This window comes from Cetorhinus maximus, chromosome X (genome assembly GCF_964194155.1).
Source record: "Cetorhinus maximus chromosome X, sCetMax3.hap1.1, whole genome shotgun sequence".
Lineage (NCBI taxonomy): Eukaryota > Metazoa > Chordata > Chondrichthyes > Lamniformes > Cetorhinidae > Cetorhinus > Cetorhinus maximus.
In genome coordinates this window covers 3,058,355-3,073,698 of record NC_135917.1, presented here as the reverse complement: position 1 = coordinate 3,073,698, position 15,344 = coordinate 3,058,355, and the positions used below count along the sequence as shown (strand labels likewise).

The following is a 15,344-nucleotide window of genomic DNA, read 5'->3' as shown; positions in this document are numbered from 1 at the left end:
CCATTCAATAGTAGCCTACAAAAGGAAGTACATTTTTGAAAGAGAAAAGATTGCAAGAATATGGGGAAAGAGTGGGAGAGCAGAAGTAACTGGATTGCTCTTTGAAAGAGACAGAACAGACCATCTCATATTTATTTATAAAATTCAGCCCACAAAACTTTGCTTTATTTACAATAGATAAGGGCCAGAGTCAGAATTGGGAGTTTGAATATCCCTGACTGCGGTCTCAGCTGATTAATTTGATTTTGTTGTAAGGTGATTTGTGTCCTGTGACAACAGCACAGGGAGAGGGAATTGACATTTTTATTTATTGCCTGAACCTCATGGCTGTTCTTTAAAAAAATTCTATTTTTCAATCCGTCTCCAAAATTAAGTGAGAATAACCTTCTCCAGGGCAAATGGGTGTTTGTAATGTGATCTGGACACCAGCCAGATCTGAATGATCACGTCAACGAGCAGCTGCATATCATGTTATGCACCTCGAGCTTTATTCATCAAAATTATTGTATGGTTTTAACTTTGCATAAAAGTAATGCAAAATGGAACTTGTCATTGCCTACACAAGCCAGTGTTTTAACAAAAACAGAAAATGCTGGAAAATCTCAGCAGGTCTAACAGCATCTGTGGAGAGAAAGACAAAGTTAACCTTTCAAGTCTGTATGTCTCTTCTTCAGTCATACAGACTCGAAACGTTAACTCTCTTTCCCTGCTGATTTTTCCAGTATTTTTTGTTTTTGTTTCAGATTTCCAGTATCTGCAGTATTTTGCTTTTATCCCAGTGATATCCTTCCCTGGCTAATCAACAGCGGTATCATGTGAGATATAGCACAGTACTATTTTGCAGTACTGTGGTCCCACAGTTGATACAAACCCATTATGTAATTGTGTGGTCTCTCTCAGGACAGCTGTGTTTTTCCATTTTAACAAACCTGTTTTTGAATGCGAATCTTCAATTTTAGAAATATTGATAAAAATGATTTTGCAGTTAGTGGGGTATTTTTAAGTCAGTTAAAATCAAACACAAAATGTTACTGCTGAAAATTTTGCACAGTTCTATTTACCAGGAAATTTGGCCCAAACCAGCTCAAACTAAATCAAGGGCAAATCAATTCATTGATTAATTAGTACAGGCCTCAAGGAGAATAACTCTGAGAGGAGTTGAATCATTAAGATGATTTACTAAGGAAATGCAGGCAATAGAAGTTGTTCTGCTGACATCAGCAGCTGTTTCATTGATTGACTATGGATAGGATGCTGCATTATTATAGCAGAATTGATCCATATTATGTCTGCAACTTAGCTCAAGATAACTCGGCATTATCATAAATAAAGCCAGAGTTTCAACTGACGTCAATGTAGAAGCAACAAAATGGAGGGTAATGGAAGCAATAGGAAAGCCATTGAGTGGCATTAATTCTACTGCATGGTTCTTATACCCCTGTTTCCCCCCACCTCCCCCCAACAAACACTCTCTCTCTTTGCCTCTTCTTTCCGGAAGTGTTGTATTTCCTATGATAGATTCAAGCAAGCTTCTGATACCTCCCATGTAACTATTCTCCATGGTTTAGCCCAGTCAGAGTCAATGGCATATAAAGTTGGACAGGATGTAAAACAGGCATCTGACCTGAACCTGACCTGGTCTACAGATAAGATTACGTTAAAATCAGTATGAATAGAATATACAGCACAGAAACAGGCTATTTAGCCCAACTGATCAGAGCAGGTGTTTATATTCCACACGAGTCAACATTGCTATGCACTTACACAAGAGACCCTCAATGACCTCAAACTGTTAAATTTTTTTATCTCATTCAGAAGATCCTTCTGAGGAGCTTTGGTTCAACTTCAGACAGCTACTGTAGAAATGTCAGAAAAGATAATACCTCCATTTTACCAAGTAGTCATCTAAATAAACTTTCTTAAAAGCATCCAGTGCTATAGTTGTTTATTCTTCTGCTTCTGAAGTTAAGGAAACCAATCTCAGTTAGTAGAAGAATAGACTTTATCAGACTATGGCATATGCTATAAACTATTTGGCAAATTTATTGAAACATCGAGCCCAATAGGAAGGACTCTGTTTTCAACCTTTGGGCTTGCTTAGCAAGATACTTGGTGAGCTTAACCTTATGAGCAGATTGTAGTCCACATGCACAGCAAAATGCAGAGCCCAGAGAAACAGCTGTAATGTGTGCAATGCCTACACTGTATTAATACATTCTTTCCCGGTCACTGGGTATGTTGACATATGCAGGAACCCCATTTGTGGGGCTCAGGCAAACAATACTCCCCTCCCTGCTCAGTTATTCATCTGATTCAGCACAGCACTCATGTTCAGACACATCTCAGTGAAGCTTTTTTTAACCACTTCATTTCCCCATATCCATTAATGCATTTATTTGCTTTTTTTAGGCTCCCCTTTTTTTTATCATGCACTATATCCAAACTGAGAGCACAGGGATGTAGCTGCTTTAATGTCTCCAGCTCTCTCAGGGATGTTCTCAAACTGACCAGTGTAAAGTAAATATCCCAGGTTGGTTTTGCTTTCCCATCCACCCTGTAGGGGTATCCAGTATCCAGTGCTTGTACATCTGAGGCCAGGGAACTTGGCACATGGGGAGTGCACAGCCAGAGCCTTTTGCTTTGATGACTTCTTTATAGTTGCAAGACTATATTTAGCACTGCACAGTCATTGATACAGGTAAAGGCCAGGTTTGATTTCCCCAGTCTGTGCTAAGTTAATGGGAGTGCCACAACTGGCCCCAGGCCAGCTGTAATGCCTTGGCAACGCTTGCTGTCTGGACTCCACATGAAGAATAGCCCCTTGTCTGTGGAAACTCCAGCCTGGCAATAGTTGGTGCATTCAGGAGAGGAACAATGGGGAAAAAATGTAGATCCAAAAGCACAAAACTCAAAGCATTATAAAGAGGAAGATGGACAATGTGCTTGTGTGAGGTGTGGCTGCTTAATTAGCTGACTAATTGTCCAGGAATGTATGAGCTGTGTTATAGAGACCAACCTGACATAACACCAAGAACTTAATAAGCAGGGACAGTAATGGAAAAGTTTTTTTTAAAAAAAATTGAATTGTGAGCCCTTCCTTCTCACTGTCAAGTACTCTAGATAGAATGGGGTCCACTTGTACTGGATACAGATGTGAGGGGTGATTCTCAGCTGGGTGCCATACGTGGATGGAGCTTGGTGCAAAGATAGGGCCACAATACTATAGATAAAAACAAAAAGCTAAAAGCTACTGCGGATGCTGGAAATCCAAAACAAAAACCTAATTACCTGGAAAAACTCAGCAGGTCTGGCAGCATCGGTGGACAAGAAATCAGTTAATCGAAACGTTAACTGATTTCTTCTCCACCGATGCTGCCAGACCTGCTGAGTTTTTCCAGGTAATTCTGTTTTTGTTCCACAATACTATAGCCCTGATTCACCAGGCTTCTGTTAAGTGCTGCTGGGGGCACTGAATCACCTCTTGAGCAGACAGTCAGTTATTTTGCCCAAAATTGTGAATCCTAAACCAAAATTTTTAAGCGTTCAATGCTACTGCCATTGCTGTTGTATTTGCATGCAATATGAAACAGTCCCAAGGCACTTCACAGCGACATAATCAGAAAAAATGGAATTGAGCCAAAGAAGGAAACGTTAAGAGGGGCGACAAAAAGCTTGGCCAGATTGGCTTTTAAGGAGGGCCTTTAAAAGGAGAGGATGGTGATTCCAGAACTTAGAACCTAAACGACTAATGGCACAGCTGACAATGATGAAGTAAAGAGAGGGAGGAGGAGGGGATGAACTCGGGACTATAGTCAGAGGGACAGAGTTCAGTGAGGGTAATGGTTTTGGGGGGTGTGGGTGGATAGTGGTTAGAGTGTTAGCGGAAGTTACTAAGATAAGGAAGGCTGAGGGCATGAAAGGATTAAAACACAAGTGAACATTTTAAGTAGAAGGCATTGGGGAATCAAGAGCCAATGTAGACCATTAAGGACAGGAATAATGGGTCAGGGCTTAGTGTGGGAAAGGGTAAGGATAGCAGAGTGTTGAATAAGCTGAAGTTTACAGAAGGTGGAGCATGCAAAACCGGCCAGAACAGCATTGGAATAGTCAAGTCTGGAGGTCACAGAGGCATGGATGAGGGTTTTGGCTGAAGTAGGGGCAGAGATGGGCAATGTTACATAGGCAGTTCTTGTGATGGAGGGGATATAGAGTCAGAAGCCCAGCTTGGGTTGAGTAGAATGCTGAGGTTGTAACCAGTTTGAGACAGTGGGCCAGGTAAGAGTGGGAGGGGAGGGGCAATGAAATTGGTGGGAAGGGTATGTAGTTTGTGGCAGGCACCAAAGCCCCAATGTTTTCAGTCTTCCCAGAGTTTAATTGGAGGCAATTGTAGCCCATCCAAGACTGGATATCAGACAAGCAGTCTGACTTCACAAAGGAAGTGGAGGGGTCTAGAGAGGGTGTCATCAGTGTTCATGTGGAAGCTGAACCCATATCTGCTGATGATGTCAGCAGTATGTAGATAAGGAAGAGGGGAGAATGGATAGATCCATTGGGAGCAAATTATGTGGGGCAGGAACAGAAGCTATTTCAGAAGGTTCCCTGGCTATGACAAGATCAGCAAAGGGTGGAACTAGGTAATGGCAATCCCATTCAGCTGGACAACAGAGGAAAAACGTTGCAGGAGGATGGTGTGGTTGACCATGTTAACAATGCAGTGAGATCGAGGGGGACAGGGAGGGGTAACGCACCATTGCCACAGTTATTGCGAATGTTATTTGTGACTTTGGTTAGGACTATGGTGGGGTGGAAACCTGATCTGAGAGATTCAAGGATTTGCAGCGAGATGTCAATGATTTGGGAGGCAATAACATTTTCAAGGACTTTGTAGAGGCAAGGGAGGTTATAGATGGGATGGTAGTTTGAAAGGGCATAGAGATTGCAAGTGGAATTTTTTTTTGAGCTGCGGGTGATGATGACTGTTGTGAAAGGGACGAGGACCAAACCTGAGGTGAGGGAACCAGTTGCGTTATCAGCTAACATAGAGTGCAGAAAGAGAAGTTGACTGGTTTAATTTTGAGCCACTTTTCATTGGTGTTTGAATTTGCAGTCTAACTGTTGCATGTTGGGAGCAAATGTTCTTTTCCAGTCTCATTGGTGATTGACAAGAAATTGGCTGTTTTTGATGACTTTTCCTGCATCCGGAGTCTGAAATAAATGCACTAATGCACATTTTGGCACAGAGACAGATCAATCACAAGGATTGAGAGAGGCATGTCATCTGCATCAGTTCCCAGCAGGGATGTAAAAGGCAGGAGGTAATTCAATCATTTGGATGGGTACTTATTGATCGACTCTCTTCATGCTACAAAATAAAACAATTTTCATACTCCCAAGGTAAAATGAATTTATTTTGATATGAGACGACCTTGCCATATCTGACTTCAACTCCATCATTTTGAGATCAGGCACAAAACTTTGCCATCACAAAAAAAAATAAGTGACTTAGCTCCTCCAGTCCCATACAGGATAATGGGTAGCATGATTTTAGAGTAATATTTCTGCAGATATTTCAGAATTCAACAAACACTTGGGGCTGAAAGCTCATCCATTGCCGAAACCCTCATTTGTGCCTTTGTTATCTTTAGACTTGACTATTCCAATGCACTTCTGGCTGGTCTCCCACATTCCACCCTCTGTAAACATGAGGTCATCTAAAACTCTGCCCATGTCTTAACTCGCAGGAAGTTCCATTCCCCTATTACCCCTGTGCCCATTGAGCTACTTTGACTCCTGGTCAAGCAACACCTTGACTTTAAAATTCTCAATCTCGTTTTCAAATTCCTCCTTCCCTGGCCTTGCCCCTCCCTATCTCTGTAACCTCCTGCAGCCCCCCAACCCTCTGAGATATCAGTGCTCTTCTAATTCTGGGCTGTTGTGTGTCCCCAAGTATAATTGTTCCACCACTGGCAGCTGTGCCTTCAGCTCCCTAGGCCCCAAGCTCTGGAATCTCCCCCCTCTTCACAGCTCTTTAAAGCACGCCTTAAAACCTACCTCTTTGGCCAAGCCTTTGGTCATCTGACCCAATATCGCCTTATGTGGTTCAGTTTCTTACTTTGTTTTACAGTGCTCCTGTGAAGCACCTTGGGATGTTTCATTATGTTAAAGGTGCTATATAAATATAAGTTGTTGTTGTTGAAACACTTCAGGACATGATTCAAGTGTTAATGTCAGGATTGAGCCTGAGAGTATTCTCCATTGATGAACTCAATGGGGTTTGCAGGGTCAGTAGGAGAACACTTCATTTGCTGAGGACAAGTGGGTGCAAGTGGCAAGAGCACATTTCTGGTTTCCTCCGCGTGGTCAGAAATGCTGGCACCTTCCCACTGTGGGCCCAGGCCCCCCTCAGTTCTGGATGATGTCCCTCCCAGTCCCCTGTGAAAGGGGACCAACTAGCTTTTTATTTTTTTTTAATTCTGCCGTTTCTTCAGGTCAGGGCATGACATAAATGCCAGTTAATTTTGTTTATATGTTGGTGCAAGAACATTGAGCCCTTGAAGGATAAGTTTGAAGATTCATCATTCAGTCTGTTTCCTTTGTTTGTGGGAAGTATGATTTATACCAATTACTGTATTACCATTAGTAAGTAAAAGACTACAGCAAATGCAAGAACTTGTATCTATATAGCACTTTTAATGTAGTAAAATGTCCCAAGGTGCTTCAAAAGAGCATTAGAAACAAAATTTGATACTGAGCCACATAAGGAGATATTGGGGCAGATCAAGATAGGTTTTAAGGAACATCTTAAGAAAGGGAGGAAAGAGAGGTAGAGGAGCAAAGAAGAATGTCTTAAAGGAGGAAAGAAAGTTAAACAGGGGAAGAGGTTTACGGAGGGAATTCCAGAGCATAGGGCCTTGGCAGCTGAAGGCATAGCAACCAATGATGAAACAATTAAAATCTGGGATGCTCAAGAGCCCAGAATTAGAAGAGCACAGAGACCTTGGAGGGTTGTGGGGCTAGAGGAGTTACAGAGCTAGGGAAGGATGAGGCCATGGAGGAATTTGAAAACAAGGATGAGAATTTTAAAATAAAAACATTGCTTAACTGGGAGCCAATGTAGGTGAATGAGCATAAGGTTGGTGATTGAATGGAACTTGGTGCGAGTTAGGACATGGGCAGCAGAGTTTTGGATGATCTCAAGTTTATGGAGGGTGCAACATGGGAGAACAGTTAGAAGTACATTGGAGTACCAAAGTTTGGAGGGAAAAAATGTTTGAGGGTTTCAGCAGCAGCTGAGCTGAGCGATTGTATGGAGGTGAAAATAGGTGGTCTTGGTGAAGGCATTGGAAGCTTATCGTGGAGTCAAATATGACACTGTGGTTGCGAACAGTCTGGTTCAGCCTCAGACAGTTGCCAGGGAGCAGGATGGAGTCGATGGCTAGGGAGTGGAGTTTGTGGCGGGGACTGAAGATAATGGATTCAGCCTTCCCAATATTTAGTTTATTCAACAACTTTTTCCCAGTTCTTGGTTTGTATTTGTTTCCACTAACAACTATCTTCCAAACAGCACTGTGGGTGTACCTACATCACATGGACTGCAGCAGTTCAAGAAGGCAGCTCACCACCACCTTCTCAAGGGCAACTAGGGATGGGCAATAAATGCTGGCCCAGCCAGTGAAGCTCACATCCCGTGAATGAATTAAAAAAAAAAGTCGGTTCTGAACGTGGGCGAGCCTAAGTGAATATTCCAGAGATTTTTTTGTTAGAATGTGCTTTGGAATTCAGATTGAATGGGAACACTCAAAAGTTTTCTCTCTTAATAAATTATCTGATAAATTCCAAAAAATGTATTTGCAGCACTTTAATGGGGAATTGCAGACAGCTGCTCAGAAGAATGGATAAATTGTTAACTGTAGAAAAGCAACTTGTGTATTGTCATCTTAATTTGCATAATCTTAGTGTTGATGCAATGCATTTCAAAGATAAATTGAAGGGAGACTGTAAAGTGAGACATGCTCAATATAGTGATGTGGTGGATGGAGGGACGTGGCTAAATTTAAGCCAGAAAATAATTGTGTGTGGAACACTGTTAACTGCTTTTTAAATTGCTGTTGTTTTGAGTTCAAATTTTCAGGGATTCCACATCCAACTGCTAATATTTACACAACTAAACCCAGCTTGCTCATTCAGTTTTCCATAGACTAGTGATTTTTGCCACTGGGGTAAGTGTAAACACTGGGATTCAACTCTCAGACACTGGTCTCCTAGAGTCCGAAGCAAAACAGCAGCAGCTTCAGACCGAGGCTTACGAAACATGGAGAAGAAATTTGCCCACTTATTGGAACACGTACCATACATACTGTACTCAGGTTTTTCTGTTCTTGCCGCAGCCTAAGTGGTGGTTGTTAAAGGGACTGCTGGAGGTTATTAATAAAAATTAGGTAACTTTATAACTTGCCTACATGTGGATGCCGAAGGAGCAAGTGTTTCTCCTGACTCCACAGCAATCACGAGGGTCGCAGTTGGCTTGTGTTCTCCTCCCATCTTGTTCTTTCCTGCCCCATTCATTCCCCTCTTCTTTCCCCCTATACTCCCCAGGATCTACCAGAGCTGGTCTAAATTGGTGGTGAACTGCCTCTGGATGCCCAATTGACTCACTGAAATTATGAAGAAGAGGCCTGATGGCCAAATTGGGCCTCTGGCTTCTTCACTGCTTCAGGCTCCAGAACTGCCCTAATCTAACTTCTAGCCCAAGGAGTCCACTGAAACACATGCTCTGCAACAATTTAAAGAAATCCAAAGTGAAGAAAAGATTGATGCCAGAATGAAGATCTGTCCTAGATATTTTTTGGATGCCTAGAAATAGGATACAATTTAATATTGTCTGTTGTTTGTCATCCCAAATGGCAGAACATTGAGTACTGTACATTCCTCAGCATCTCTCTGCTTCTGCCGTGTCTGATTTTAAATGCCAGTTGATCATTGGACACTTGGGCATGGACACAGATCTAATGTTGAGGGGCAATATTTTCTTTGTTAGCTCAATACTCTCTCCTCTGCTCCTACGTCACAGACTCCTGGTGAGTGACTATTCCACAGGCAGTAATGGTCATCCATTTGGCCATTCTTTATGAGTGAGTCAGTCCATAGGAAAAGGCATTTCTGTCTGCAAAAACCATTACCAAGTTTCCAGACAAATGGGTCCGTCATCTAAACTGTCACCAGACAATTGCAACAGGCACATAATTGGCTTCGTCAGATTACAGAGATCCCCCTGCTATTTACACTGATGCAGCCATCAGCAATTTAAATCCCTTGAATAAAACTGATGTTGGATTAAAAAATGTTTCTTTAATCAAGATATGAATGATGCATTCTTGAGTGAAGTTCAGTGTCTTGCATTCAGAGCAGGGAAGGCTGGAATGTGTTGCTTATTGGGTTAACACAGTGGATACTGTTCTAACACTGAAACATTGAGGGGATCAAGTGAAAAGCAAGCATTTTATCAGTAACCTTGACCCTGAGATGTGCTACATCCTGGAAACAGTTATTTGATGGGTGTGCAAGTGCAGCTTGCAGCATAGCCGTTGCTTGAGTACACTATGATTTCCGGGAATGTCTTTGAATGGTCATGATTCACATGGAAAATGTAATTGTAGCTTTCTGCATGTTGAAATCTTCTGGTCGAATCATGTGCAAAGAGCCTGCAGAATAAGTGAGCGACCTTGAATGTTGCCAGTGCTGGGTTTCTATTATGTGGTGGGGTAGTGATGTTGTTTACTCAATTTCAGGGTCAAGTTCTGTTGGTGATTGCAGGAGCTAACAACAAATGACAGGCCGACACAGCTACACGATGTGACGTGAGCGACGTGTTACTGGGTTTTATTTCATTGCTTTTACAGGGAAAAACTCACCCTCTATAATTTTTGTGAAGTAAATTACTTAGCAAATTTTTTTCTGCCTGTTGTAGCTCCTCCAGGTACAGGGGCTGGAGGTCCCTCTACCTCTCTCATATCCACTGTTAATACATGTCAAGATGTGCCTAAGAGCCGGAAGTGGCCTGGGATGCCTTGTTCTCCTTCCTTTGAGCATCTAGTCTCCACCCAGTGTCGATGGGAGGACTGAGACTGGGAACTCAGTGTGCAGGGAGTTATGGGCACAGATTCATATCTTCTAGTTAGATGTGCATAACTCTGAAATAGAAGCATCCTACTCCATTTCAGATGCACAAACCTACTTGCAGATGCTCTCTCTCTTTCAGAGGTGTTTAACATCTTAATAACAAAACATTGAACAAATGTTCAATGTGGTTTCCTTTTTGAGTCTGAACCTGATGCTATTGCCACAGTGGCAGCTGTTTTTTTTTGCTATGAGGTTTTTTGTCATGACTGTGTGCACGCTATCTTATCAACAGTACCAGGCAGCAGTGATGACTCACATCAAAAAGGCTACATTTCCTCAAATAGACAAAAGTATTTCAACAGAAGCTGTAATCATTTTCCATTGAGCTATCAATGCTGACAGGAGTGCTGGATACTCAGAATATCTACAGTAATGTGGAGCACTATATTTAAAAAAAAGCATATACATCACAGTGTTGTAAAGTCACAATCTCTTGGTGTCAGATTTACATTCCAAAAATATTGCAGACTCAAATTTGGTCCAATCCAAAAGGAAAGCTACATCGGAACAGAAGGCCATTCAGCCCCTTGAATCTGTTCTGCCATTGAATTAGATCATGATCTGCATGCCAATTCCTTTTACCTACCCAACAAAAGTCTAAATTCCAATTGCCCCCCAGTGTCCACGACCTTCTTGGAAAGAGAAAGCTTCATAATTGCCTGCGGTTTGATGAATTAGTTTTTTCTAGACTTAGTTAAATCCTGGCTATTAGAGCCGGACCATATCCGTGTGAAAGTTGATTATGGTAACAAGAAGAGGATGAGAGGTACGATAGAAACAAGAATTGGAAACGTGATAGGGTAAACACTGCTTCCTGTTGTCTGAACTCTGAAAGTTGGGAATAAGTATGATCACTTTTTGTCCAACTTCAAAACTGTTGAGTGTGTAGGGTTCAGGAGAATGGCTTGAATTCTGAGGTTTATCCTGCTAATGAGTTAAGTTGATCAAAAACTTTAGTAACTAACATCCACAGACCTTTGGATGCACCCAGATATGGAGAAAAAATTGCATTTCTTGTTTGTAAAAATAAAAATGTAACATTTGGTTTCTGGTTTTTAGTTTGAAAATGATATGACAATTCCACGCAAAAATTAGGCAAAACCAAACAGGTTGCACCCTATGGCCTCCCTACTCGCTGTTGGTAGTTCAGAAATTAATGCTGTGAACAAATAACTGGGGATCTCCCTGTCACCTCTTCCTCCTCTCTCTCCCCGCCCCCCCCCAAATTTCAAACACACCATCGTTTAAAATCACTGTTGAGGTGGAATTACCTCTTTAATTCGTCTGCCACTTCCCACAACTTTTACCCTATCTGTTTTCAGCCTTAAATGAGGAGGAGAGCAGTGGACTACATTTTTAAGTAACAGATACATAAATGCCCCAGAATCCTCTGTCAAGTGTTGTGAAAAGTGTACAGTTCTGTGAAAGATTCTAGTTTCAAACACTTACATGTTTTTTAACTGGGATGGGGAAGAGGAAATGCTTTTGATTTGTGCAGTGTACTCTGGGAAGGATGCCATAATTGTGGCCATGTGTGCGCAAGCAGATTCTGGAACTTTCCACTGAGTTTTGTCTTGGAATCAGAACAGTTGCTGTTTTTTTATTGTTTATAACAGCAATAAGATGCAAATCAGTACTGTATTGTCAATTCTTTCCAAATTGCATTGCATTTGTTCTGTGAGCAAAGCCTTTCTAGATGTTTCATGCATATTTTGGGGATGAAATTCGTATAGGGCAGTAGCGCAAAATGGGTGATAGCAAATCAGCTGTCAGCTATCTTAAGAAAATCTCTATTGCCAGTTTTGTGCTACTCCCAGGCCATTAAAATGTTAAAGTTAGCTGAGTACTCTGAAGTTCAGCTTTATTTCTCCTTTTGGGGGCATGGGGTAAAGAGAAGCTTTATAAACCCTTTCCCTGGGAGATTACACTTGTTGGGTAGAATCTCTGGAAGGAATTGGCTCGAGGAGCTGAATAGCTTTTCTCATTCCATGAATTCTTGTGTTTTGAGGCCCCCCTTTATGACCAAGAAGATGGGACAGGGGAGCCTGTTCCAGTGCCATCAATGTGTACAAGAGAGCTCACTGCCTGTCTTATGTGACAGGCATATGGTATTGTATGAGGTGACATGGCATTTGACGAAAATCAAATGGTGATTTACTTATTTTGACTACCAGCTGATTGTTGTTCTATCCAATACTAAGGCCCTTCCTCTGGTAACTTGTAGCAACATTATAAGAGCCTTTTGTGAAGATTTTCACCTTAAAACTCAATGTGTTTATAATGAGAAATATTGGAGACAAAACTTTCCCAGAGTATATGAGTAAGGGTAGTTTTTATGCAATCCCAGGCAGAGTTTTGTTTACTGGGGATCCAAATTATTGGACAGCAAATTGTGTGAGGTACTCTGATTTTTATCAATCAGTTTATTAAAAGATTAACAAACTGATGATGCATTCTCTCTTCACAGATTAACTTCCAGGATCTTGAGCGTGCAGACTGGCTAAACAAGGTAGAAACTGGTTCTTTAATGACTTCCTTTGAGTTTGAGGAGTTTTTTCTGCTTTTTCAATGGAAGGTTGTTCCTGCAGGGAGGTTGCACAAGGTGCAATCTGATCCAGTATTGTCACTGACTCCAACTCAAATCTGTAGCAAATGTGGGCAAATATGATGAATGCAGTGGGGGAAGACATGCGTTTAATCTGATTTTAAATTTTTATTGCATATATTTATTTTGTTTCAATAATTAATAAATTGTTTCCTTTTCTCCCTTGATATTGCCCAACATCAAATCCAGTTAACGCTTGCAATTTGCTTACAAATATTTTGAATGCTCACAACTCGGAGTTTTAAATGGAGCTTTCAACTTTCATGAATTGGGCATGTTGAACGAATCTCTTGTGAGTTATGGATGTTAGTGATGGTGAGCATCCTTTTCTCCAACAAGGCATTGGGTTGAAGACCAAGTTACAAGCCTCTGAGATATTAGTGGGAGCAGCCTAGGGCAGCACACTCTGGTTCTTGCGCTCTCCCTTTGATGCCTCCACAGCGACTTGACTAAGATCGTAAAGCTGGCCATGTGAGCAGTTTGCAGGCATGGACCAATGTCCTACCACTGTATAATTATTGGAACTCCTTTAAAAGAAAATCGCAGGACCATGCAGATTTTTCCCCTTACCAATTTTTCCCTCCCTTCTCATGGAAATTCTGCCCATTGTTGGGTCACAGGTTGATGGATGCCAGTTGCTCTCTATTTAGTCTTTCTCTCCCTCCCCCCATAACAACCCTGAGGCCAGTTGTAGCATTCCAAAAATAGCCCCAGCAGAGACCAACAAACTGGGTTCAACTGGGTCTTTGTGGTCTGTATGCCTTTGTACCACATTAAGCAATGCCTTTAGCTGCTTAAAGTAACATAATCCAGCTTCTGTAAAGGTTAAGTGAAGTATAACTGCAGATCTTCAATTTTCAGTCAGGCTATGCTCTGGCGCCTTGGCAAATGCAATGCAGCCAACTAACTGAGTGAAGACTTGGAGTTTGGTGGGAGGGGAGTTATAAGTGTTAATTTTGTTTTAAATTTTGCTCTTAAAATCTATTTAGTCTGTAATTAGCAGTAACAGGAAAATGCTATCTAAGCAGGTTAAGGTCTTTCTTTCTTGCAGTTTAGACAGGGTAAACTCACTCAGCTGTAGGAGCTGAATTAGCTAACTGGGTGAATCTGGTTACTGTAGCCCCAGTTCAGTTTACTATAAATTCATGGATCTTTTGTGTAGCCTTGGCTAATGGAGTGCAGCTAACTAACTGAGTGAAGACTTGGTGTTTGGTGAGAGGGGAGTTCAGTGAAGGGGGAAGAAAGAGTTGCTTGTTTCCTCTTTCTCACTCCATAGAAATTGGTTTTTGCTCGACTATGGGGAAAGGAGCTAGCTCTTTGGTGAGTATCTGGTAAGCTCTATTCTATTCTATCCCTAAGGTTTAAAATAGTACATAATTTGGTAAAGTTAATAAAATATATAAGAAAGCAACATTAAATAAGTGATTAATATAATTAATTATTTAAAACACATTAAGGTTTGCAGGACAGGTGATGTGTCAAGGCTGCATCGTGTGGGAGCTCCTGGATAACATTGTGATCCAGGGCAAAAACGTCTGCAGTAAGTGTTTGCGGCTTGAGGAACTTTGGCTCAGAGTCATTGAGCTGGAGGCTGAGCTGCAGACACTGCAACACATCAGGAAGGGGGAAGGTTACCTGGATGCTTTGGACCAGGAGGCAGTCACACCACTTGGGAATAGGGTCTTCTGATTTGGTCAGTGGCCAGGGATAGGAGGGTGTGACTGCAAGTGAGGCAGGTAAGGGGACCCAGAGTGCAGGAGCGTGAGCCTCTGCAATTGTCCAACAGGTTCGACGTTCTCTCAGCTTGTTTGGATGAAAATGGGGGCTGCAGGGTGGATGAGCAAACTGACCATGGCACTGTGGTACAGGAAGCCATTCAAGTGGGGGTAGCAAAAAGGAATGTAGTGGTAGTTGGGGACAGTGTGGTGAGGGGGATTGACACTTCTCTGGGAAACGAGACCTCCCACCTTTTCTGGAAAGCCTGGAAGAGAACCTGCAGGGAGGCTTCGCTGAACAGTGGGGCCACATGTTGTCTGCTCTGGGACATTCTGGTAAGTGCAGAATCTTAAATGACAGCCAGATTGATGCTCCTGGCTTGCAGTGAGTAAGTAGCTGTCTGGGTGCTCTTTAAATATGGCGCCAGGACCTTCAACCCCGAGAGGTAAGGGTGGAGATGGTGACTTCCTGCCCACCCATGCATCAAGATTTGCCATGCTCCTCATGCATGCACATGTAATGAGCTGAACGGTGTGAGATTGCAGGGAGCCAGCCGTCCAGCCCCTCCCCCAAAGCAGAAATGACCCTCATTTTCACTCCCGCCTCCCAGCTTCTACTCCAGAATGGAAGATGTCACCCTTGATGTGTCCTTTATATAAATGATCAGCATAAAGCATGACAGTAATAATCCTTCTAAAAGGATTAGAGGATTTTGTACAGATCAATAAAGTAATGAGAAACTAAAAGGAACAAGTCTTGAAAAAAACTTAAGAATTAGGAGGTTATGTTTTCTTGTGCTAAATAATTGGAATAAGCGAATACTCAGGTTTGCAATATGACCTTG

At 42.0% G+C, this 15,344-nt stretch overlaps 1 protein-coding gene across 1 annotated transcript in view; it reads left to right on the top strand.

Moving 5' to 3' along the window:
- Positions 1 to 15,344, top strand: part of esyt1a (extended synaptotagmin-like protein 1a) — a 91,264-nt gene that overhangs the window by 33,982 nt on the left and 41,938 nt on the right. Inside the window, exon 2 of the mRNA XM_078534502.1 lies at positions 12,647 to 12,688. Coding sequence (XP_078390628.1) covers positions 12,647 to 12,688 — 42 coding nt within the window. The remainder of the gene's footprint in view (positions 1 to 12,646; positions 12,689 to 15,344) is intronic.